This window comes from Orcinus orca, chromosome 4 (assembly GCF_937001465.1).
Source record: "Orcinus orca chromosome 4, mOrcOrc1.1, whole genome shotgun sequence".
NCBI classification, from domain to species: Eukaryota; Metazoa; Chordata; class Mammalia; order Artiodactyla; family Delphinidae; genus Orcinus; species Orcinus orca.
In genome coordinates this window covers 88,211,555-88,239,041 of record NC_064562.1, presented here as the reverse complement: position 1 = coordinate 88,239,041, position 27,487 = coordinate 88,211,555, and the positions used below count along the sequence as shown (strand labels likewise).

The 27,487-nt window shown below is 35.7% G+C and overlaps 1 protein-coding gene across 8 annotated transcripts in view; it reads right to left on the bottom strand.

Moving 5' to 3' along the window:
- The window catches only part of ATP8A1 (ATPase phospholipid transporting 8A1), a 240,599-nt gene that overhangs the window by 146,253 nt on the left and 66,859 nt on the right, over positions 1-27,487 (bottom strand). For 4 of the 8 annotated variants that reach the window (XM_049709560.1, XM_049709553.1, XM_049709557.1 and 1 more), the window contains exons 7-15: positions 27,002-27,075; positions 21,400-21,469; positions 19,351-19,478; positions 15,391-15,502; positions 13,874-14,039; positions 12,261-12,388; positions 10,011-10,088; positions 8,975-9,063; positions 3,905-3,949 (exon numbers count right to left, since the gene is read on the bottom strand). In XM_049709560.1, coding sequence (XP_049565517.1) covers positions 3,905-3,949; positions 8,975-9,063; positions 10,011-10,088; positions 12,261-12,388; positions 13,874-14,039; positions 15,391-15,502; positions 19,351-19,478; positions 21,400-21,469; positions 27,002-27,075 — 890 coding nt within the window. Of the gene's footprint in view, positions 1-3,904; positions 3,950-8,974; positions 9,064-10,010; positions 10,089-12,260; positions 12,389-13,873; positions 14,040-15,390; positions 15,503-19,350; positions 19,479-21,399; positions 21,470-24,045; positions 24,120-27,001; positions 27,076-27,487 lie in introns of all 8 variants that reach the window. The other 4 variants (XM_049709554.1, XM_049709555.1, XM_049709558.1 and 1 more) reach the window with 2 other exon arrangements.

Sequence of the window (27,487 nt, the reverse complement as noted above, 5' to 3'; positions counted from 1 at the left end):
TCCAGTCAAGTCCAAGAATATGAACAAGCGATTGAATTCAATTATAATATTTTTGTTAGACACCGGTTTTGACCAAAGTAATGAGATCTGCTTTTCTGTGTGGTTCAAAGTATTTCTGAAGGCAATTATAAAAGAGGAGTTCCAAAAACGTTTTGTGAAATGGCTGCTTCATTGGAATAAATAAATTACCTGTCAAAGTGACTACTTTGAAGACCAACACTAATTTGGATGTGTTAGATCTCATTATTATACAGTCACACCTGGAAGAATGTTTTAGTGAGCCTAACGATTGCAGCAGAATAAATAAATACCACTCATTCCATACATAATTACAGACCAAAACGAAATGAGAAAATAAGACCAGAAAATGGTACTATCCACTGATACCGTGATAATACTAAAAACCACAGTGAAATGACTTAAGCACAGAACACTTTAGGGTAATCCTCCTGGAGAATCACCCTCGCTAGCACTTACTTAAGGAAAAACAACAACTATCAGAAAGAATAATGAGAAACCATACCAAATAGTTAAGAGAAAGTGAAATAATATGTTATTTGGGATTTGCCTCAAAGTAATAGTGAGGGGAAATATAGACGAATTGAAATTGGATTTGAGTACGTATTATTGAAGCGAGTGAATGAGTACATCTGTCTCCTTCTGTTTATGCTTGATATTTTCCACCAAAAAATTAGAAAAAGAAAAAAAATGTAATGAAATATACAGTTTTGGAAAATAAGCGCATCTTAGGGCTGCATGGATGTTGATAATAAGCAGATGTTTTTGTGCATTCCTCTAAATATTGATACTATCTGTCTAGAGAATGGTAGTTTTTTAATAGAAATGAACTAATCTATAAGGTCATATGTTAGCTGATGGTACTTGGCAATAATAAGAAACCCATACCAATTCTGGAGTAAGTGGCTACTGGCTGGGAAATGATTTCATCTCTGTAAACTATTTATACTAATAGATTTAAGTGAGTAGAGCTACAGCCATCATCCAATTATTTTTAATGTCAAGAAAGTGTTTTTGAAACGTTATAGATTTGCCTTCAAATTTGACTAAATGTAAATATGTTAAATAATCTACACACACTTAAGTGTTAACTGTGTTTTTGTTTTTTTTTTTTTTTGCGGTACGCGGGCCTCTCACTGTTGTGGCCTCTCCCGCTGCGGAGCACAGGCTCCGGACGCGCAGGCTCAGCGGCCATGGCTCACGGGCCTAGCCGCTCCGCGGCATGTGGGATCCTCCCGGACAGGGGCACGAACCCGTGTCCCCTGCATCGGCAGGCGGACTCTCAACCACTGCGCCACCAGGGAAGCCCTGTTATGTGTTTTTTAACTTGGTATTTTTGTGGCAAATATGGTTCACGTAGGGTAGTAAAATATATAGTACAGGCCACAGGTTTTATATGTGGAATCAATGAACTTCACGTTGAAAGGGGAAGCTGCTGACTGTCAGACAAGAATAAACTTTCAAATTTTGGATTAATATAGTCAGCTACACTCTCCAGTTTATCCCTGAAGACGAGCAGCATGAAGATATGGCCCGGTACCTGGAGCGTAGGATTCAACCAGGATAACACTTTCAATCTGGGTTTCACTGGCAACATGAAACCAAGTGTATCAGATTAGGCAGATGCCAGATTTAGGATTGTGCAAAGTTGTGTCCCCCCATGCCAACTTTTCTCAAGTCGGTCAGTTAAACTTTACTTGCTCTTGCTACCTTAACAAAACAAGAAAGAAAGAAAAAATAAAATAACAAATAGTAAGGATATCTTTTGCTCTAAAAGCAGATATTTCTGAAGCCTGTCGGATGTAATATAACCAGCACCTACTTCATAACCAGGCTGAGAGAGGTTTTAATTCTTTCTCCCATGTTTACTGGTTGTATACTTTGGGGCAAGTTACTTATTAGCTTCTTTGCCTAAATTTCACCAACTTTAGAATGGTCATGTCAATTTTAACTCCTCAAATATGTCTTGAAGATTGAGCGAGAGACACCAGAGCTAACACTTTCTGTGAGCTTACTATGTCCAGACACTATTCTAAGCACTTTGAAAACGTAATTCTCTTAATCTTCACAGCCTCCCTATGATGTCTACATTCTACCAGATGAGGAATCACAGGCATAGAGGTTTGGTAATTGGTTCAAGGGCACCAGTAGGATCAGGATGTGAACTTCGGTAGTCAAAATCCGAAGTCTATATCCTTGACAACTGTATAGGACCAAGGACACAACTAAAGTTCAAGTAGTATCTATTCCTTCATCTTTGCTGCCTACAGGTAACTACTGGATATATCAGGAATCCAAGTATATATTTAAAATAAAGCTTACTTTATTAGAAAGTTGGCAAAAGCCTTCCCTTTTATTTTAAAAAAGTATCATTAATATCTAAGTTTATATGTAACTGCAAGTGGAATGGTACAAAAATTTATGAAAAAGCTGGCATTTTTAAATTTGGAATTACCTAGTTTAGAATATCAAATTTCCCAAAAGGGTGTTTTACAAAAAGAACTTGTTAAACAGATAAAATAACATCTTCTCTTTCCAATAGTGACAAAGTCATGAAACAACCTCTATTGAAAGTAGGATATTTTAAATGACCTGAATAAACAACAATTTTTAACATTTCCATTCAATCTTAAGAAAAATATGATGAAGGTAATTTCCTTCTCTTAATATGTGAGTTACCTTAGAAAAATATATATTAATCCTACACTCATGAACAGTGTTTAAAATTAATAGAATTATGTTAATTCTACAGAAAAGCAGCAAGATATAGTCAAAATTTTAACTACGTTCTCAAAAGATTAAATAAAAGGGAATATCTACATCATTAAACTTGAGTTACCCACCAACAGTAAGAGGCTTTGGCACATTTAAAAAATACTAAAAATTATTTGGTTGTGGGTAGGTGTCAAAATGTATGATACTCCAAGCAATGAGCTTAAATATAATGATTCATCAGTTATCACATGAACCAAACAGCTGCCTCTGTCATTAACCCTAGGTAGTATGAGGTTTACTGCAAATTGTTACTAAATTTCCACTTTACTGAAATAAAATCCAAGTTGAAAAATACGGCTTAATCATAAAATACATGTGTAATCTGAAAATAGAAATGTAACCACATATAAAGCCATGTTTTCTGGAGTTACCAGCATTAAAGGAACCTGTTTTCTGAAATTTCACTTGCCACCAAATCATGATGAATTGTCAAAATAAACTTATACCATTCTAAATAAAAATGTAAATCCATGGGGGGATTTTAAGGTAAGACAAAAAAACCCCAATACATACTGAAATTAACCCTATAAAATGCTGTATTTAACGATTCTAAAAGTAGTTCTATTCCAGTTAACTCTAGTCCTTGGCAGCATGGTTTTCCAACATTTGTTCCAGACATTTAATTTTAAAAAATGTTTATTTTCCAGCCTCTAAACAGCTTCAGTAAATTAACAAAAATAAATATAAAGGAAATTTTCCACTCTGTGGGTGTGTTTCAGTAGCAGCTTTTTGTAGCTCTGTAGAGTATGTAAATAGTGGCAGAAGGTGGCAGTGCTGAGCTAAAAAGAAAAAGAAAATTTCTCGAGCTGTAGCTGAATCTTAGGTAGTCCACAGCCCAGGGACTCTGAGTTGATCATCACATATTTTATTACAGATACATAGCTCTATAAAACTCTAGCAAGCCTAAACTTTGAAAGAAATGTTTATAAAATGACTAAAGGTTATTTGATAGGAAATCAGGGATATTCAACAGGTTTTAAGGAATACTTTACAACGTTGTCACCCTGCCTGGTCAGTAATTTTTTCAAAAGTAGTGAAATGTGTCTAACAAAACAATAAAATGCAAACCTTTTAAGGGGATCTATGAGACAGAAAGGTCCATGCAGCTTACCATTCATCAGGAGAGCAGCCATAATCCTCAGGTTCAGGGACATGGCTTCAGAAAGCAAGAGGAGGGACAGAAAGAAAGGACAAAATAATCACAGAAAGGCTGGAAACATAAAAGCATGAATAAGGGAAGCACTGAGAGACAGATCTTGAAAAACTTAAGAAAATAGACTTTTAGTTAATTTTGAAAGAATGGCAGTTAGTACAGTAAGTATGATTTATGGTAACTAAGCAGATTTACAAAGTTATTCTTTAACTGGATAGTCAACTTGCTCCTTCACCATGAAATTTCTTGATTTTATGCAGAGAATTCAGTATTCAGTAGGAAGTATTGAACTTAATAGTTTAAATATATGCTAAAGCCAATGGAAAATTAATCACATATTGCATAATCAGAATAAATGGTTTAATGAAACAAACATGTTAATACCTAAGAACACAAACTATCACACTGATAAAATCTGCCAAGTATTGAAAACATTTCAGAAGTAAATCTGACTACCAGGAGGGGATGGTTTTTTTTTTTTTTTTTTTTTTTTGCGGTACGTGGGCCTCTCACTGTTGTGGCCTCTCCCGCTGCGGAGCACAGGCTCTGGACGCGCAGGCCCAGCAGCCATGGCTCACGGGCCCAGCCGCTCCGCGGCATGTGGGATCTTCCCGGACCGCGGCATGAACCCACGTCCCCTGCATCGGCAGGCGAACTCTCAACCACTGCACCACCAGGGAAGCCCGAGGGGATGGTTCTTTAAAGAGTTATATTAAAGTAAAAGTCAACTGCATTGCTATAACTAAAGGGGACCAAGCAAAAACACTGTGTCAAGGTTCTGCCAAGTCGTACTGCTGTTGTACAGCAGCCCTGGATCTCATACCTGGAGAGGGGCTTGTACTTCTCAACTCAGGCAGCTTTTGAAAAGCCTCAGAGCTCAAGGCTTAGGGTCGCTCTCCCTGGGTGTGGTCCAGCCCTGGCAGATGCCGAGAGCTATTCAGAATGTGATGAGGTGAGCAGCAGGCAACCCACATACCTGTTACTTATTCTGTCTGCATGAGTTTCCCCAAGATCATTGCTCCAGCGGCTCTGGTGTGTATGTTCTGTCTGGTTATTTGCCTTTGTGGGTCAGTGCTGTTATATCTGCTTGGTAAGTTCTTTACTTAAGCCAACTCATTCTTGATCTCAGCCTTAAGCATCACAGTCCCTGATCTCCCTGATTAGATCACCCTCCTCCCTCACTCCCAATCACAGGCTTACACAGACCTTTGTACTGTGCTATGATTTTATATTTGTCTGTATGATTTCTTAACTATATCCATTAACCTCCAATTAGACTATAAACTTTAGGAGGGCAGAAGCCATGTCAACTTTTGCTGAGCATTAAATCTCCATCAGCTAACAAAGTGCTACATACATCTAAAGCACTTTGTTGAGGCATGTGAATGAACAAATGGTGTTTACCCAACTTTACCCACCAGTCATGGTGAGCAGTAAGATACATTTATTGGTTATAATATAGACCTTGGGACTATTTTGATAATTGTGAGGTTTCTCATGGTGAACCTCTTCTCAGTGTTAAAGAAGTTGCTGATTCTTTCAGTAAACATTGCTGAACAAAATATTGTGAAATGAAACTACTCACATACTGTTTTCATATATAAATAAAGATTGCTTTTAGGAACATTTGGTTTTTACTTAAAGGGAAAACGTCAATGAAATGTTTTTAATACTGATTAAAATGACTTGCCCATACAAAAAATATTGTTTAGTTTGCTTCACAGAATCTTTTTTTTTAACCTTAGAGATTGTACTCAGTTCATCAGCTCATTCTAATAGTAAGATCTAAATCATCAACAAAGATAGTACTTAGGATTGTAGTCTAGAACAGTCACTGTACTGCAAATTCTAGCCACTAAACATAAAAGCCTCCTTACCTTTTCTGGCATTCAAGTAACTGTGATAAAACGGAATTATTCCCTATAGGAGGCAATTTGCTGAAATGATGCCTTAATAAATGTTTAACAGCAGAATTTCTAGTTTGTAGTAAGTTAAATTATAAATATGACATCACTATTTACATTTAACTAAAAAAAATCTAATGAAACATTCTAATAAGTTTAAGCATGGTGGCATTTCTGACAAAGTTGATCTCTACAAAATAATCGTCATTGCTAAATATGTACAAATCTAATGTTATTGCCCATCATGAATCCAATTTAGGGCCAAGGTTATATGAAATGAGAGAAAACTTACTAAGACTAAATTTTGGAGCATTGTTTTACGTGTTAAATATTTTCTTCCTACAAGCCTATGGAATACACTGAACTAGGCAAAGACTGTACTGTCAAGAGGCTTCAAGTCTTGCCCTTCAGACTGCTAAAAGCCAACAGAAATCATCTTTGACTCTATCGGGTAAAAGGAGGCTTTATTTTCTTAAAAAATGCTTAAGAAGCATCAGCTCTGAAATCATTACCCCAAAGGCATTTGTTAATACATGAAAGTTTCTGTTATTTTCCTTTGTTTTGCTGTACTCTGAGGAGATAACCACCATACTTTCTTCTGCTGGAGCTGGAAGTGTACGCATGTAATATCTCCCCATGTTAAACAAGTGTTAAACACTCCTATAGGGCAGGCTGCACAGTATAACCATGTTATGGTTCCTATAACCAAAGAGTGCCCAGAGGAAATGCCAACAGAAAGGTAAGTTTTCAGTAATCACTTTTTCCTGTGGAGTTTGGCGGAATTAAGTAACAGCCACATGTCTCTCCTACTGTAACCACCTGAGTAGTCTGATATCTCACCGTTTCTCCAAAGCTTTCATATATCAACAACTCTCTACAATGCTGACATTCCAGTTGTCCATTGGGAATGTTTAGGGGAGGGGATGTTGATAAAAACTCGGTCGGGGTTAAGGATCCTAAGAGCACATACACAACTTACTGGAAGTAGTTTAACAACTGGCTTCACTCAACAAGGCTCTTGGTATTCTTGAAAACATGACACATTATCCAAAGAAGAAACGTATTTCTGTTTTCACAGTTAAAAATTGCAAATAAAGAAGTTCCTATTTTTAAATTTCTAAACATGTTAGAATTTTATACCTGAAAAAGAATCTTGGAGATCATCTGGTCTCACCACCCTCATTTTAAAGTGCTTGGAATATTTGAAAAGAATTGTCTAGGGTCACATGGTGAATTAATGACAAAGCTAGGACTATGACTCATGTCTTACAACTGCACATCAGTGTTAAGAGATGTGATTTTCCCAGGAGAGGAAATTTGTTTCGGTGCAAACTTAATCTAAATGATGACAATATTCAACTCTGAATACTACTTTAACATTTGCCAGTCTCAAACCCACCCTATCATAATACATAATACATAATTGTTAATGACCATATCACCAATAGATACAGGAAGAACAATATTCTTTTACGGTAGTTATTCTTTACAACTACTGCTTGAAAGTGTTTAAGGACTTGTTCCAATAGTAAGAAAAAAATCTTGTAAAATGCAAAAGAAAAGAACACCTAGATATCATCCTAGTTTTCTGTTCTGATAAGTTCACAATCAATAATTACTAATTTGAAGAACTTGCTAATTTAACTGGACATTTGACAAATTAAAAAAGGATGTCAATTACCAAACAGAACCCTCTAAAAGTAATATTTATGAATGAATGCAGAATTTGTGTAAAAACAAACATCACCATAAATCTGTTAGCAAGTATAATACAACAAACTCTAGAATCACAGTAGGCCTTTCCTTCTCTCAGCTGGGATAACTGTGGGTCGAACATATAAATGCAAAATGTCAAAGATTATGGTTGAACCTCTCCTGCCCCGGCAGCAAAACGAAGAGGCCTGTAGCAACTGGGGGGAGGAGAGAAGAAGGCCTCTTTTGTCTAAGGGAACTGGGAGATCTTCAGATAAAAAAGGGAAGATGCAAAATGGCATTCAGCCCTGGAAATAGTAAATAGGCTTCTTAAGTTAGCAGCCTGCCCTTACAGCGTAAAAAACCATTACGTCAAATGCCTTTTTAGCTTCATTTACCCACATAGTTTGAAGTCAATTTTAGTCATACTCTCTACTGACCCAAAGAACATCTGTCTCCATCTATTTCTCTTTGTAGACCCTGCATATGGGAGTAATCACATGCTTTTAGAATTTTTTACCAAGTGGTCGTTTATTTGGTTTTAAATAAAGGCATTTTCATAATTCAATACCCTATTTTTATACTGGCTTACTGCTTAGAGACAGAGCATGAGTGGGGAAGGGGTAGGCACAAGCCAGAAAACCCAAAAGCAAGTGCACTTGCTTGCATGGTTAAGATACCAACATTTACCAGTCTTACTTGTAGATAAAGATAGTTGGAAAACCTGATAGTAGGCCAAGGTCAGTCAGCCAGGATGATATTTCATCTTTTGAGCATGCCTTTTTAGGAAATGTAGAAATTAATTTTCTCACATTACCCTATAAAGTGTTTCAAAAAGAAGGCTTTTGAGCAGTTTAGGCAAGAATACCTGGAAGTAAGAAAAAAAATGGGTGCTCAACAAGCACATTCTAAAGGAGCCTGATAAGAGTATTTGATGATATTTATTATCTCCTGGATTTAAGAGTTTTGTGTCCCTACCTCCTTCCCGTCATGAGAAATTTAGATTGCTCTGTGACTGCAAAGAGGAGAGATGATAAAAAGAAATCAAAGGGCTAACTATCAGAGAAACAACAATATTTTAACTTGAAAACTTCCCAAGGACAGAATGAATGTTTTAACACATGCAGGCTGTACTCTGACTTCACGACATTGGAGAGGGAAGTGTATTTGTACCTTACTACCAGAGCCAGATAGAGACCTTCAGCAGCTCTAAACACTGAAATATTATTGGGCAGAGCCCCTGCCTCATAGGTAATTCCAAATGAAAAACAATACCAAACTATAAAACACAAAACGTACATGCATGCTAAAATTAAAATAGCTGCCTTCTAGATTAAAAAAACTCCCCTAATAAGAACACCCCAAATTATACCAAAATGTTAGCATTAATTAAATCTGTATACCATACTCTAATTAAAGGGAAAAAACTCACCCATAAGCAACTCCAGCTATGGTGCACTTCTTAAACTGCATTACGTTGCACGTCAAAGTACCAGTTTTGTCAGAAAATATGTATTTTACCTAAAAAAAAGTTTAAAAATTCTCATTAAAATTTCAGAGGTCTTTTTAAGCCAGTTCTTAATGAAGGGAAAAAGCCTTACATTATTCTTTCTATCAATTTTGTTACATTGTAGGGGCACAATGAATGCTATTAACTGACTACTTTCTGCACATCATTAAGGAATATTTTCAACTATTTCTTTTCGTATTTTAGCAATGAATCATATATGAAAGCTAGTCTCTCAAGCTAGCAGAACAACTACAGTCATATAGAAATCTGTCTTAGTATGCTTAATATGGTCTGAATTTCCACTAGTAAGTGCCTCTATAGCTACTTAACATGTATAGAGCACTAAAACATCGGCATTTCTCAACATAACAAACAATTATGGGATTGGCGATGGGTTGCAATTAAAATGAACTTCATACAACATCTGAATTGGTAAAAAAAAGGATAATTCTGGCTTAAATGCTATTTGAAGAGTAGGAGTTAGCAAATGGCAATGGTACAAAAAAAGAAGAATCCTTTCTTAACTAATACGTATAAATGAATTACAAATATACACATATATGTGAATATAGTATGAACTATAAATCTCAAATTCCTGCTTGACTTATACAACTTCATTGATAAACTAACTTTTCCTTCCTTTCTGGTCAAAAACTATACACAATTTTAATACTGGGAGTTTATAACTCAAAAGCACTCAATACTTTACATACTAATCAGATTATATACTGAAGGACATCTTTCTGTGTAATATCTTATCCTGAGAACAGAATATGCATTAAATAATCTTCTTTCACTAAAAATGAAAATTGAAAGTTAGGTACTAACATGTATTTATGTCAATCATTCAAAAAATGGAAAATTAGGAGCTGTCAATTCCTCTGAAGTTGCCGCATATGGCAGATATTACACCAAATCTGACTTCCAATTCAACATATCAATAAGAAATTTAGTTTACCTGGCCAAGTTCCTCATTCAGATTAGATGTTCGAGCCATAGCAGCAGTGTCTGTGGGTTCATAGTGCATGTCAAGATCCTTTTTTAAAAAAAAAAAAGAAATCCTTGAATACAACTCATAATAAGAGGTCTAGTACAATTTTATTTAACTGGTGAGCAATGTATGTGACACTCTCATCTCTTGTCATCACTAACCATTTCAGTTGATTTCCTAAAAAATACTCAATACAGAATACCATATTTCACAGTAAGGGCAGAACAGTATGGTAGGTAGAGCATGTCTCTGGAAGCAGGCAATCCTGGTTTACTATCATTCCGCCATTTCCTAGGTATGTGACCTACTACAATATAAGGATTAAATAAGATAATGCATGTGAAGTGCTTCCTACTGTGTCTGGCACAATGCTTTACGTGAGCTAAAATAACAGCAACGAAACATTGCTCAAATAATTTAGACTTTAAATCCCTGGAAAAATTACTTAAGGGATACCATCTTGTACTTCTTGGTCAAGTTTCTTACACTGTATATACTTGAAAGTAAAGAACATTTTACGGACAAGCCAGGGTTTACTGATTTTCACATGTCAAATGAAAAGGTCAGATCTGATCTCTCCTACATCTGTATTTCAGACTGATCAATATCGGTTCTGGAACAGGTACCTTGTTTTAAGAGGGATAGTAAACAAATGGGCAATGTTTAGGCAGTAGCAATTGTAATAGGGATTAAGTTGGAAATCATGTCAAATGAAGAACGGAAGGAGATGGAGGATACTTAGTCAGGGGGCGGGGATGACAGAAGAATAGGCATGATAGCCAAGTTCAAATATTTTGCAAGGCTGTCATTTGGAAACAAGATTAGACATGTTCATAAAGATCTATTGGGAAGAACTAGAAGAAAAGGAAGGCAGTTACTAATTTCATTTCCACACAAGGAAGAAACTGCCTGGTAAGGGAAGACCTGTCAGGAATGTTGGAAAATCTCTGCATATTAGAAAGGCAGCTGAAAAGCATAAGCCTGCTGGGTTCATCCAATACTAAAATTATATAATTATTTGAAGCAAATATTACTTTTGAAAATCCAAATAAAAAATAAAGTGATTGACTAGTTATTTGATTTTCATAATGAGCTACCTTATTATTTCTTTAAGTGGAAAACCTTCAATAAGTTTTAATTGTACTTATACAAATTTTATTACACCATTTTTTAAGCAACAAATCTCCTGCATGAAATTAGCTATGCCTGCAACTCATTTCAGATTTCTAAATTACACTGATCTTTCAGCAATGAATTTAGAGATTAAGCATTGAAGTGGATCACTTACTATGGAACGATAATGAACAGTAGCGAAAGTAGCATATTTTTAAAAACCCTAATATTGTTCATATTGAAAGACTTTCAAGTGATTTAAAAAAATCAAAAGATTCAAAATAAAAGAGAAAATTAAACTTTCTGGCAGATTAGGTTTAAAGACTTAATTTACATAAATTCATTACTTTTAACTTTGGTAAAAATTACTGAAATTTAATTGAAGAAGAGTAAAATTTTATAAACAAAACATTTAGGAAACAGATGTCTAGTACACTTTTCTAAGATTAAAAAAAATTGAGAAAATTAAAAATAAAAATTCAAGCCCAGCTAAAATTGTTTACAGTGTGGAAAAATAAACTACAAAGATTTATAAAACATGATAGAAAGCCTGGTTGCTACAAGTAGCGAATACGGTATTATTTCTATAGTGCTCAACTGTTTATGAAGTTGTTTGCTATGTCGCAAGCATCCTTTGATCTATATAACCGCTGTGAGATGCAGGTAAAGCATGTTTTATTTATGCCTGTGTGATTGGCCAAGAAGATAAGTCTCAAAAAAGTCAAGTGGCTGGCAAAGTTCACACAGCTAGTAATTAGAACTAAAATCCATTATTTTAACTCTAAACCCTATGATTCTCGTTTTCCCCAAGACCACTATGTAACCAAAAAATAGGTTTCCTCAACTACAGACCTATTTTCCCCAGCGTGTCTGGTCTGTAAACTTGTGTGATTCTGAGATGAGAGACTTTGGTACGATTTTCACATGTCAAATGAATTTATTATTATTATATTACGCTCAAAAATATTTTGAAATGTTGTCTTATAGTCAAAAAAAAGTAAGGCATAATTAAGATTTTTTTCCTGAAAGATCAAAAGACGCTATCAGGAAAAAGGACAAAATGTATGTTTCATGTAATAAAAAACAATAATAATTCATATTTACCCAATTTATGAAGTATGCCTGGGTAAATTTCACCACTTCTAATGTAACCAACAAGCTGATAGGAATGAGATTATTGAAAAGGATGATGAAGGTCAAGAAATTCAGTCCAAAATTATTAGCACCACCATCTGTTGGGGGAGGTAGGAAAAAAGTCATTACAGTTTTATATTTTATTTGCATTAACCAGAATTTTAGCATAACAAGAATTTTCTGTATTATATAGTATATCTAAAAGTGTGGGAGGAACACTGTGCTGATAACATGTTCTTATTCTCAAACACAGTCTTCAAGATAGAATGGCATTATTTGTGTTCAAGATGTTGTGAACCCTTTTAAGAACTGCATAATGGTACTAAAAAGAGAAAGTACTACCACGTATTTCAAACCCATTCCAAACATGAAGTTTAGAGATATTAGGGATAGGACTGAGGTAGAATCTCAACCAGGTAGAATCACTTTCACATGAATTGTTTTTTTTTTTATTTTTTTTTGTGGTACGTGGGCCTCTCACTGCCGTGGCCTCTCCCGTTGCGGAGCACAGGATCCGGACGCGCAGGCTCAGTGGCCATGGCTCACGGGCCCAGCCACTCCGCGGCATGTGGGATCTTCCCGGACCGGGGCACGAACCCGTGTCCCCTGCATCGGCAGGCGGACTCTCAACCACTGCGCCACCAGGGAAGCCCTCACATGAATTTTTAAAAAGCATTTCCAGTTTGAAGGATGTCTTAAAAGCAAACAAACAACTGCAGCAAAACCAACCCAGGTAGCTAAAACAATGTAGGGCTGAACCCTAGGTAAGTTCAGCTCTAGGTAAATTATATTCTTCCTCTTCAATAATGTAAGTAGAACAGTTATCCCAGATAATCTGTAAAGTATATGAAGAAACAAAATGATGGTAGTCTTAACAATTCTAATGTTGAAATAGCAAACCAACAACTGTTAAAAAATAAGAACCTTGGAATAGCTACAAAGCTAAATCAATATAAGAAGAAACAACTGAGAAAATCAGTTGTGATACAAAATTTTACTAGAACTTGTTTTCACACACTTGGAAATTAAGTATTTATTGGTTAAGTGCTCATCAAAAGGAAATGTAAACTTACTTCCCAGAAATACTCAGTAAAAAGATAAATGATCCAAAAAGGAAATTACTTAATAGTACTTTCCCTCAGAAAAGATGACTATTGAAACAGAATTCACTGCAATCATGAGTTGAAATGAAAGTACATTCAATTTAAACACTTTAAAAACATGTAAAATATTTTTTGGTGCTTTAAATATACTCAGTCTGCTTTCTTTACCAGATAGCTATGTAACCACTTGTGTTAAAATATTTAAAAGAATAAATTAATAAAATTAAAATAACATTAATAAAATAACATTTTATACTATTTTAGAGTACTCACTATATTTTTAAGGATCCTGAAATTTTAGAGATTGTAACATTTTACTTACTTTTACTGGAAATTGCATTGAAAAATAAGGATTAAATGCCCGGTTATCTTGGCAACAAGGTTTTCTTTTTAGAAATTGGAAATTCCAAGATCAGTTGTGAAACAAATACATGTTTTAATGAAAGAAAAAATAAGTACAATAAGTACTTTAATGCTCACAGTTTAGATTGAGATACCAGTCCTTTCCAGAATGCCTTCGATTCCAAATGGCTGAGCCCACAGAACAGACAAGAGACATGGCAATCAAGATACAAAATAAAATCAAAATTTGTACATTTGTAATCCGTTCTACATTTGAGAGTTTAAGTGGTGGACTTGTTGAATTCTGTAAAAAGAAACAGAAGATGAGTAATAAGAAATGTGTACAAATGATCTAGTAATGTGTATCTAGTATTTTGGTGAGGATGATAACGTCAGTCACAATTCAAAATCTACACGTGGTTCAACACATGAGAATTATATGGAAAACAATCAGATGTAATAAGCTGTCAAAGGTTAACCACCTCTTTTCCTTCACTGTATCCTTTTTATCCAATCCTTTTTCTACAATGTAAAGCAGTAAGAAAGAAGGAAATAACATTCCTTTTGTAGACATGGCTTTTGTATTGTGGCAGGTGAGATGAATAATGCATTACCTGACTACCTAAGCAAACAGGGTCGACTAAGGCATCTAGCATCTCAGCTCCTGAAGAGAGGCAGAGAAGGTGACCTATGTACCCATAGAGCCAGAGACCTGGAAATTCCAGACTATGAAGACAACATTTAAAGGATCTCTGGTTTCCAGATTTTTTGGTGGCATTTAGTAATTGTTTTACTAAACACAGCAGCAATCTAAGTAGTGCTATCAAGAATAACAGAGGCAAGTTTCCTGAGCTGTATTTAATGATAAAAAATGATCTGTGCTAACCACGGCATCCACATGACAGAAACTTAAATGTCAAAAATCAACATAAAATGATGATTTATAGAATTTATAGAATAGTTAGGGGTGGAATCATTAATAGCAGTCCTGCTTGCCTGATGATAACACCTTTGTGCCTTTACAATGTACAAAGTTATCAGCCCTCAAAGCAGATTTTCATTTAGTACCTTAAAACTGAGTTTTCCACACCTACCTCACCACTGAACACTCGTGATATTATAATGTAGAGAAGGAGCAGCCAAAGGCATGTGTAAATGTTGCAAGTGCTAGGATTAAAGCTGATTAAAAATGGCTTAACATAAAAATGCTGTGAAAAACAGTCAACATAATAGTTGACTATTAACAAACAGTTACAAGTTTTTCTTTCAATTTTATAAAAAATAAAAACAAGTTCTAGAATGTGATCCTTGTAATAAAATAAAATTATAAGATAAATAATGCAGAGCACTCATCGTTACACAGACAACTTTTGTCAATCATTGCAATAGTCAGTAAATGCTGCCAATGGACTGGTATGCAAAATCACTGGGTGTTCACGCTTTGGTGATCTCTGGTGGAACGTTCTAGTGTTCTTGCATGGAGTGAGCCATGTCACAGCCCCACGCACTGAAGAATGAGATCTGGATACAGAGTGTGGGGCTCAGGTATCTATGACAGATGATCTGCTAGGTTTAGGACTACAGCACCGAGACCTACAAATAGCATATTTTCAAAAGACTTGGATCCAAAAGGTTTTCATAGATAAAAATCCCACCTGCATCAGCTTGGTGTCATGTCCAGTGTAGACAACTATTCCATGAACCCACTGTGTATTTCTCAATTGAGCGCCTCGAAGAAGAATCTGATCTGCTCCCAGGGGAACAGTGCTATGACAGATTATGTTGACATTAGAAACGACATTTTCCAAAATGCTTAAGAATTCTACAGCCACTATATAGTTCCAAGAAAGGTCCTGTTATGAAAATAACCCTTCTTACATTTTACTTTGTTTCTAGAAAAGAAGTAATTTTCCTACCAATAAGAATAATCTTCTTACACAAGGACAGCTGGAGGGAAGCATTTCAGTTGCTTCTTCTTACCACCAAAGCAGCCATTTCCTACAACTTCATTATCCAAGACAGTAGGCAACAGTATGGAATTCAGAGGCTCATTCTCAAACCTGTTGAAGACTTTTCCTGATTTAGCAAGTCCACTTAGGTTTCTGAGATATTTGAAAGTAGTGAGATTAGGGGATCTGTTCCCCCTCCTCCACCTTCCTTTAAATTAAAAATAGCTTTGTGCACAATAAAGGTTCAAAAAAATACACAAGGTAAGATAAATACACAGATCTCATCATATACTTGCACTGCCATCCCTGCCCTCCAGAGATTAAGTCTGTATTAAAATCTCTAGGACATTCATTTACTGTATTTGAAGATCAGTCTTCCAAGAACTGTGAATAAAATCGTAAGCATCTAAAAGTCTTAAACACTCCTCTGAAATGACAGCAAATTGAGGCTCTCCATTCCATATGATTTAAACTACATCTTTCATGAATAAGGGTCAAGCGGGGTCTTTTGTGGGTTTTTTGCAAGGCTACCCACTATGGTAGGCTGTGGGTTGATACAACCTCTCATAGAGCTATCAGAAGTCTACAAGCTATCGCAAATATAGTGGGATTCTTAATGGAAACGTACTACATAAAATCTAATGGCTCAAAGATTCCTATCACTACTGCTTCATTTTACTGATTAAAAAAAGCAAAAAAAAAAAAAGTCAAATATAAATAAAAATTCATAAAATAAAAATTCCAGAAAAAGGAAGAGGCAATTCCCCCAAGAAAACTTTCCAGAAACACGGAATTTATTTGTCAGAGGACACAAATAGAGACTGAAGCTTTCATTTCTGGTGGATTTTTACAATCCAGTAAGTGTCTAAAGCTAGTAGTAGCTTGGGCCTGGGACCTTCTTTTAGGAACTACACAAATGTCACTGGCTCAGATGAAATCAATCGAGATAGATGGCTAATGACAGCACCTGAAGCCTTCTACTTAAGTAAGTAAATTCTTAGGAATTAGTGTATTCCAATTTAGTCAAAGAACACAGCAACTATACCTCTCATTCTTCATGTACAACAACATGCCTTTCAGACCCATCTTAAGATCTGGGGTGCACTTCAGGGGTGGGAGGAGTCCTCGGGCCTAAAGCAGGTTTCCAAGAGGTTCTTGGGAAGCTGCTGAATTATGCTCTGGGGCACATATGTGCCAACTGTTTCTCACATATCCGATGCGGTATAACAGGGCAACTGGCACCTCAGCACTTGTGGTGTGCATTGATCGGAATTAGCTACAAACTCTTCAAAAGAAAAAAAATGCTTTTCAATTACAAGGACTCAACAAGAATTAGTTATTAATTCTTCATCAGAGCTGGAATTCCAACGTCTCTGGCATTAGACAATGACCCTTATCCTTAATGGCATCAAACTACATTAATTCTAAACTAAGCGGCTCTAAGACCGCTGGGTAATCACTGTAGAAGTCAAATGTGCTACAGGCACAAAGATACTGAAAATCTGTTTCCACCTTTCATGTAAATTGAAGCATATTATATAAATGCTATCTGTACCCCAAATCTTGGCACCATCATACAAAGTTTCTCCTTCACTGTGTGGATTTGCTTGGCATCGATCTGCTGGGGAACTGATAAGAAATGGAAGCTGGCCAGTTAGGAACGTCAGGCTACAGAAATACATTACTTGTATAAATGTCCAAATCTATCATTAGTCTATGTTCATGGAAAGATCACGCTGTGAAAAATTTAGAACAATATATAATTACTTCAAAAATTACAGGAAAACTTTTGGTGGATCTGAATGAGGATGACAGTTCAGGGTACTCAAGTGTCCTTTAGAATTCAAATACTGTAATAATGGAATTACAAAATACTGAAAGCATCGATAATCTCTCAAGCTGGTGGCGTGAGCTAGTGCGCTTAGCTGCATTTAGTTGGCCACTACAAATGCCTAGTAGGAAAGGAGAAGGGAAGCAGAGGAGACCCCACCCTTCCTGCCAAGTTCTGCCCCATTTCTTTGCTCCCCTTTGTAACAGAACTCCTTGAAAAAGTTGTCTATTTTTCAACTCTTCTTCTGTTATCTCAAACCCACTCTCATGAGGCTCTGCCTGTCCTAATAGAGTTCAAGGATCTCCACTTGCTAGATCCAACTGTTAATTCTCAGACTCACTGTATTTGACTTCATGGTACTTGACCATAAGCAACATGTGACCCACTTTAGTCACTCCCTCTGCCTTGGTACGGTTTCTTCACTCTCTCGGTTTCCATGCTACCAACTTGATCGCAGTCTGTTTTGCTGGTAACTCCTCTCTTCCCAACCTTAATGCTGGCGAGTCTTAGGACAGCCCTTTCCACTTTTCTAACTATACCCTTTCACCCTTGGTGATGGCTTTAAATATCTATACCAACTACTTCCAAATTTATCTCATGAACCCGGACCTCTATCACAAATTCCAGGCTTATATGTTTAACTGCCTCCTGACGTCTCTGTTTGGACATCACAAACTTATTAAGTCCCAAACTGAACTGCTGACATTGCCCCTTGAAACACTTCAGTGGATCCCCATTTCACTCAGAATAACACCCTTACAATGGCCTACAAAGCCTTGCATGGTCTGGCCCACTATTCTCTCTTAGCCCTTCTTCTACTACCCTTTTCCTTGGTCATTCCACTCCACACACACTGGCATCTCTGCTGTTCCATAAATACTCCAGGCACTTTCCCACTTTCAGATGATGTAACCATACAGCTAATAATTTGCACTGTCTATTCCTTCTGTCTAGAATCTTCTCCCTCCAGATATTCAAATGGCTGACTTCCTCATCTCCTACTCACCTTTGCTCAAATATTACTTTCTCAATGAAGCAACATTTACCTTCTGCAACCTCACTAACTAAAAGTGATTCCCTCCCAAGAACTCCCAATCTATTTTATCCTGGGCCATTTTTTCCAAAGCATTTATCACTTTCTAACATGGTATAAAATTTTTTATTTGTCATTTTATTGTTTGTCTGTTTGCCCTTCCCTTACTGCAAGAAAGTTAGCTCTCAAGGTCAGGCAGATTTGTCTGCTTTGTCCATTGCTGTCTCCTTAACATCTGCAACTGGCCTGGCCTGCTGGGTACAGGTTGAATGGATGACAGAAGAGGCAGGAAACAGGAGGGGAGCGGAGGGGAGGGAAGGGAGAGGGGTAGGAAGCAGGTATAAAAGATGACTACAGATAACATGGCCTAGAAAAGAGCATATGCAATTACACAGAGAAGACAAGAAATTATCCAGCAAATTAACCCCTGTGGGTAGAGTCTGAACTCCTTGAGGCATCTAGAGATTACAAGAAAGCACCTGGGCCATGGAGACCGACAGTTAAGCCCATAAGGTAAGTATTCTGGCAAAAGAGGAAACCACTAAACAATGCGCCAGAAGCTTGGCATATCCGTGAAAATATCCAGCTCCTAGGCTGGCAGGAACCCTGGGGAAGTCTTCAGCTATACCATGTGTACAGGGTTAAGAGCATTTTCACAAAAGAACTCTGGGTAGAATACAGAAATGCTTAAGAAAAAGGGTTTGGGTTATCAAACTTAGAGTACAAGAAAATGTGTACCTAGGTCAACAATACCCTGCAACACAGTGACTTCTGTGTTTTTATGAAAACCGATTTTACATACCTGTGTCCATCAAGCCTTATGTTTCCAACAAAATCGTAGAGATGTCTGTTTGGACTTTCACACTCAATTCTGCCAGAAATTCTCATCAAACTGTCAATGTCTTTTATATCTGATGTTGCTGGTAAGCCCTGTTTAGAAATTTTTAAATAAGCAAAGAAAATATTAAATAAGTTGTATGTGGGAGGGAGCAAGGAATTCTGAATTCATCCACACCTTAAGATCTAAGAGATCCCACGGTTTTATGAGCAATTATCCCCCCCACCACTTTGTCAAATCGAAATTAGGGGATAACCTCCTCTCTACTTGAACATATATGTTTTTAGCAGAACAGGGCAGCTTTTGTGAAAACTCTAAAATATCTTAAAGAGATTATAAACTAGCCTCCGAAGATATTTTGAAATAAGTCCTCAAAGAACTGTTTGCTTCCAAAAATAAAACTAATATTTAGCATTATACAGTCTAAATCTGTCTGCTGAAGCTCCAAAAGGGAATGCAAAATAACTAGACTCTATACCCAAAGACAGTAGTTATGTTTTTGTTCTTTTAGTTCACTGAGAAGGAAAACTCCAAAACAGTTCCTCCCTCTGGCCACCTACAACTGGCTGGAATTGAGCAGCCCTCACTTCCTGTGGCAGGTTGAGTTCAGGTGCTGTGAGGACGACCTGCTTCTACCACAACCCAACCTTCCCACACGTCATTTTCACTATTTGTCTAGAACCCAAGAGAATACATTTTTTTAGTGTCCCTTTTAAAACTTTAAAAACCGTACAGTGACTTTCTATTAGGAGTGGTATGAGAAATAAATAGAGAAATCTAACCGATTCCCTGAGATTAGTGAGAATTTTAGAACAGCAATGGAAACTGTGTCTTTTCCATATGTCAAAGCCAAATAATATGGGCCAGGAGAACAGAAAAATAAATAAGCTAACACACATGAAAGCACTTAGAGCTACTAATGCTACCATCAGAGTGTTGGCTATAACAGGAAGTGTTAAAAATATTACAGAATAGTATCTATATGATGGACCACATTTAATTAGGCAAGTAAAACTGAATTTTCCATAATATTTAACTATTTCAGTTTATAAAACCACTTCATTGTGGCTCAATGAGGAAATATTTGCAAGTAGACAGAACTGCCTCAACTCAAGACAATAATACTAAGAAATAAAGCTATAGGGGTTCAGAAGGAGCCTCCTCAAAATGTGTCACTTTTGGAGCTTCCCTGGTGGCGCAGTGGTTGAGAATCTGCCTGCTAATGCAGGGGACACGGGTTCGAGCCCTGGTCTGGGAGGATCCCACATGCCGTGGAGCAACTAGGCCCGTGAGCCACAACTACTGGGCCTGCGCGCCTGGAGCCTGTACTCCGCAACAAGAGAGGCCGCGACAGTGAGAGGCCCGCGTGCCGCGATGAAGAGTGGCCCCCGCTTGCCACAACTGGAGAAAGGCCTCGCACAGAAACGAAGACCCAACATAGCCAAAAATAAATTAATAAATTACTAAACTCCTACCCCCAACATCTTAAAAAAAAAAAAAGTGTCACTTTTGCATGAGGATTATTTTGAGCTACAGGCAAGGGAGATCCTGAGGGTTCAAGAGAAACTACTGTCCTTCCCTTAACTACCTAGAAGAATTTAAATTGGGGATTTTTCCCAGAGAAAAGTTATTACCAGAGATAAATTTTATTTAAGTGGACCCATCCATCTGGTAGGGCAAACACCTAATTACCAAACATCTGCTCTTCTTATCATCCTATGAATGACCCTCCTGTCCTTGGAAGCCCCAGGACGCTTATCCCATTCCTTACCTCAGAATGGCATGTATACCTCATTCTACCTTTCTGTTTCTGAGCCTCTCATGCATGTGGGGTTCCTATACGTATGAAATTAAATTTGATTTTCTCCTGTTAATATGTCTCATGTCCATTTAATCCTTAGACCAGCCAGAAGAATGTAGAAGGGTAGAGGGAAGTTTTCTTCCTCCCCAGCAAAGCTCTCAATTCCATGTAAGAGAACAGCAATAATTATATAAACCTATATTAGATCTTACCTGTCTAATTTTCAAGTTTGTTTCACCATCTAAGTTGGATGTTTCAATGTAGCACATGGCCTGCGGCTCACTGTTTTTTAAAATTGAAAAGCACAAAGATTTAGTGGGGGAAAGAAAGCATACTAATAACTTATTTAAATGCTCAGACTCACTGAAGCCTTTCATTCTAAACAAAGGTTTAGTCGCCTAGTTTCTTGATGTCTTTCATTCTAACCACAAAATGCTGTGAGGCAGACCCCATGCATGAAAACTCATGGATCAGATGTGCAGCCAGCAGGACCCCAAAGCAACTTCCTGACAATTAGTACTGATCTTTAAGATAATGTAAATAATTAGATTTGTCACATTTTACTTAAATTGTTCATCATATAGACACAACACAGACTGTATCTGAAATGTAGAGCAGTTTTGTGTCCATATATATCTTTAGCTCAAAAATATCAAGTGAGATTTCATGCTCATAGCCCACATGTAAATTGATTAAGCGGTGGATTAGAAAATTCCAGATTATTGCTTCTATAAACTTGCATTTACATGTTCAGATTGTATTGTACTGCAACTTTAGAAACGATGAATAGGATCATATGAACCATAATATTTACATTTCAAGGCTACTTTAAAAAAACTGTATGAACAGATTTTACAATGAAAGTGGATATCCACTTTCTTCCCCCTATTTTTTCTGTTTTATTTCTTAAAGTTGCTTCAGAGATTTGCATGGCAGCTAAAAGCTAAAACTAAAATTAGCCAACTTGGCTATGTTGCTCCTTGACCTGAAACATTCTATGGGTCCCCTCCAGAGTGTTTTAGTCAAGTTTGGTACACAATAACTGGTATAAGGGGCCCATGCTCTCCAGTTTTATCACAGGTACACACCCGTGACTGTCCTATAACCTGACCCTTCACGTGCTGACTTTGCTTGCTCAGCAATTACAGACAGGTGAGTTTGCAGCCCAACTGTATAACTGATCCTCAGCTATAAGGAAAAGCATTTTGAAGTTAAATTAATCTTATCAGCACTTGCTTATATAAAAAGCCCAATTAATTAACATCCTATAAGTAATTATGAATGTAATTTCTGATAAGCATGGGTACTCACATTTAGAGATTTCTAAGTCACTAACACCTGGAATTTTCTAATCAACTTCCAATTTGTACATGTGTAAAGCAGACGATTCTGAGTTTCAGAAATGAGCACACAGCTTAGTTTTATGGCTTGAAGACTTGTGAAAAGTACTGAAACACATGGTCATTAATCAAATATTTTACAGATTCATTTTAAAGTAACTTTGTAAGTTCTTTAATTTTTTTCTGTGGGCTTTCTTTTTTTTCCTTCCATAAAGGCTGATACTTTTTCCCAACCAAGTTTTGGGAAAACAAGTTTTTCAGTATTTATATCTTCACTCTAACAATTAAATAAGGTTTAATTTTTTATTACTGTCATGATAGTAATTTGGTTTTGGCAATTGCTCCCAATTTGTAATTTACTTACATATACATTTGAAATAAAAATGGTTTATAAAACCATTATAAAACACATCTGATAATACAGAAGCATGATGACAAACAAATGTTAAATGAACAATGCCAATTCCATATTTTGACAGTGAAATGCATTAAATTTCTACTGCTCAATATAACCAAGGCCATTCTCATATCAAAATAAGACTAACGTTCTAATTATCTTTTTTTCCCCCACAAAATAAGGTCCTTTTCTAGGACCTTAAATGGCTAGGAAGTTAGAAAGTTAAATAGCTGGCTTCTATTTGAAGTGGTGCAAATAAAATATACATCCAAATTCAGAACTTTCTTAATCTCTTAAGACAACTGTTAACTGAATAAGTTCTTGACAATACCATGAAAAGGCAGCAAGAAGTCTCAGACAAGGAATCATGCTAGATAATAATTATTTCAGCAAATTATGATGACATTCAAAACACAAACTAGAGAAGGGCAAAGCAGGCGTTTTGATTAGTACGTGGAAAAATGAAACAAGATGCATATCACAATACAGACACTAGTAGACAGCTGAAATATATCAGAGTAACGTGCATTTTGTCACTAGTTACAAGTGGGATAAAAACTGATCCCAAAGCATGCGGTACCAAATGTACAACATCCAGCTTTGTGCAGGGGGTCCTCTGTAAACCCTATACAAGCCCAAATTATAGCATAACTGCTGAAGGGATTCTATTGAACTTATAGAAAATTTCAAATTTAAGACATGTTTAAAATTGTAAAAAATTCTCGATAACTGTCTTTCATGTAAATCTTAACATTGTGCAAAACAATATCCTGGAGAGGTAATAAATTAAGCCTTGGCATTTAGCCAAGTTGTTAAATATGAATATATCGTAATGATGCACAGGCAATTACAATCTACCTTTACTGGCGCACCTCAAGGACTCTGACTCCTATTGATAACAACAGGAGCTGAATTTGCCCACTTGAGGGAGGAACATCAATCAACAATGTATTCAAAAAAGGCCTTTGAAACATCTGTGAAACATCCATTACCAAGAAGTGTAAAATGTTTGTGTTTTAACGGAAGAGATACAGAGCTCAACCACCTCTGGGTGCAAACTGTTTTCTGGTGTAGGGTGAGGATCCACATACACACATCCTGTACAACTCAGTATTTCTAACCTTGAGGACAAGCTGATGAGATCTGCTGGGAGGTGTTCCCCATTGGTCACTTTCACTATTTCCCCTACTGCCACCTACAGGTCCCAGTTCAAAATAATTAAAACGGAAAAAAATGAATAACAGAGAAAAACAAACAAACAAATGGACAAAAGAGACAGAAGGTTTGAAATTATTATAGAAAATAATACATGTTAATAACAATGTCTAATGCCAATTTTTTCAAAACTCATTTTGATCAGGTCTAAAGGCACAAGAAAACAGAATATTTAAGGATCATTTATTTGCTTTTAAGCCCAATTTTCAATTTTTAATGCAGAAGCTTTTGAGTTCTAAAGTTTTACTCACAAGCATATCTTAGCAAATTAAATAAAAACTTATTTTTTTACAGAGAGCTACTTTATCTTATAGATTTTCCTTTCTCCAATTCCTCACTCTCTTGCCATCTCTTACATGTCCACTCCTACCCAAGAAGAAAAGAAATAATGGTGGAAACTATTCTTAGGCTTTTGAGAAACAAAGTATACTATATTATTTCTCCCCCTACACCCACTCTAAAAAAAAACTTTGTTAAAGTTTCCTGATTCCAAAACATTTTCAAAGTTAACTGCATAAATATCTTAATAAATTTAATGTAAAGCTGCAAGGGCATGGATCTTGGGAAGTTAGAAGTCATAATTGCAGCCTTTTGAATTATTTAATAATAAATAAAGTCTTGGTAATGAATTGTCTTGGGAGGGTAAGCCTTTGAATTCAGTAGAAAATTTTCAGAGAAGGTATGAAACAGACATGCCAGGAACCTGTTTGGAATTGAATTAGTAGCTTGAGTTATTTTACTGTATTTTATACTTTCTAAACCCATATATGTATTTTTTGTTATATGGTAAAATTTCAGTTTCTTCATTTCAAAATGAAAATCAATGAAACACAGTAACTTTCAACCATGTTCATGCTTTAATTTCAAACTACTTCAAAGAACAAGCAATATTAGCAATTAATAATTTTTTAAAAATCAGAAATTAAAATATCATAAATTGTTGTTTATGCTTTTTGCATTTAGCATGGTGCTCACTTGCCGGTGAAAATCACCATGTCCTTATTTTGATAGTGGACAGTGTAGTATATTGAAGATACTAGATTAGTATCTAGTTGGAATTCCAATTAGTTGGAAGTTAGGTATTCCAACCCTGACCTAGTCACTGGCTAAAGTGAAATGACCGAAAATAAGAAAAGTCAAAATTCCTCTTTCTGTTAAATGATAGCAAAAGCTTCTATCTACTTCTTAAGGCTAATGTAAGTTCAAAAGGGCCAAGTAATGCAAAAGCCTTTTGAGAAAAAAAAAATTAAAAAAAACCAACAAAAAAACCCCTGAAAGGTGGTATTTTTGCCACTTGGATAGAAATATTTAACAGCACAAGCTTCATACTTTACTTTGATTCTATTGTAACAAGAAACAATGAATCAGATAATATTTTTAATTTTTAAATGATTATTTGAATCATCTTTGAAGAAGTTAATCATGGTGGATGCTATATTAAGATACAGAAACTATTCTCATCTACCATTATTGATAGTCACCAGTAAATGTTTTTAATGCTGAGAAAATAAATCCTGTAAAAATGTTTTAGAGTTTAAGAAATACAAGCACAGAGCTTATTGGGAGTCTGGATTGGATAGAGGCAGATAAAAAATATTTTGAAAACTTTCAACTTAGAATTAAATATCAAGTCAAGGCAGTATAGTCAATTATCTTCATATTTTTGAGCATAAAAAATGAAAATTATAATTAATGTTTCAGCATATGATGGTCTTTATGGTAAGTTATGTCTCTATGAAAAGTTTAATCAGAAAAATATCAATAGTTTCTGAAATTGCTGGAATGCTTTACTATCCTTTCGAACTTTGTTATATGACATTCAGATCGTCCATCATCCATTAAATTTATCAAACTTTTACTTAGTATCACCAAGTGTACATCGTTCTGTTGGTTAGCCATTCTTAAAACTTAAATGAAAGATTATCAATTTAAACAGAAAGGAGAATCAGGGAGTTACTTCAACTACCTGTAGACTTACTTCTATAAACATCTGGCGAACTCTTACTTGCTCAATTAAGTTTCACTAACTTGTCATAAATTCAATCAGTTTAAATAATGACCTGATTAAACAGATTTTGAAAAAAGGACACGTTCATATTTATATGTGGATTTTACAAATAAAACTGTCCAAGGAAATGGTGATAAACAACCTCTAAAATAGTAAAAACATTTTTCTTAATTTATATTAGGACTAGTTTTACAGTTTTTAAACCTAAAACCATTTGAAAGTCACATTCTTTAAAGTGTAACAGTGCCATATGTTCTGAATACTAATTCATGACTATCTTAAATATCAGCAAAACAAAAATTATCTAAATTCAGTAATGGAAAGAACTTAAAAGAAAGAGCAAAGTGCTTTAATTTTTTGGTTGGAAGAGTATAATATTTCAAAAGATATGATGATAAAAAAGAAATCATTTATCCATTTTCTTGTACCAATGCACCATAAAGATTGAGAAACGTGGAGGGATACACGAATGCATCATAAAGGAATTTATCATGAACAAGGATTACAAGATAAAATCAACAGAACCCAATCCATGTATTATATAAAATAAATGATAGGAAATCTTACAAGAGTTAGTAGTCTACACAAACAGATATGGATACATCCATAGGGAGAGTAGACTATTAACTGTAATTATAATTTCTGAATTATAAAGTATAGTACCTATCACTTATTCTATATGGCAAACATGAAAGAGTCCTTTAAATCCAATCAATTTTTAACATTTAATTCAAAATCATTAGAGAGGTTTAATATTCTTCGTTTATTCCTTATTTCCTTGGATAAATCACAAGGTCAATGCAGGGTAGAGAAACCATCCTCTACACTGTTTGAGCATCAGTAGGTATCTCTACCTTGATGAGAGAAGTACAGTGTCAGCAGGTATATACTCTTTGCCTTTTATTATAACTATATCTCCAACATTTACCTGAAAGAAAACTGGGAATCGGTTAATTATCTGCATTGAAAATAGTTACAAATATACAACCCATTGTATTTAAGCATAGAATACAGTAAAAATGGTTAAAACAAGAACCACTTATCTTCACAAAATGGCATAAAATTATTTAGGAGTGAGGCCAAGGATGGGGCAATCCTTTAAAAAACAAACACTGTATCTTTATTGTACCGGCTATATAACATAGCTTAATAGAAATAAATTTTATCCATTCTGTCCACTTAATTGGCATCTCATCTTCTCATTATTCTCTCCCTATGACATAAAAATAAAAAGGAGGAATCTACCAAATGAAATCTTCACTCTGTTTAAGGAAATCTCAAAACTACTGGAAAGACTATCATATGTATACATATGATACTACTCCTCAGATGACCTTAGT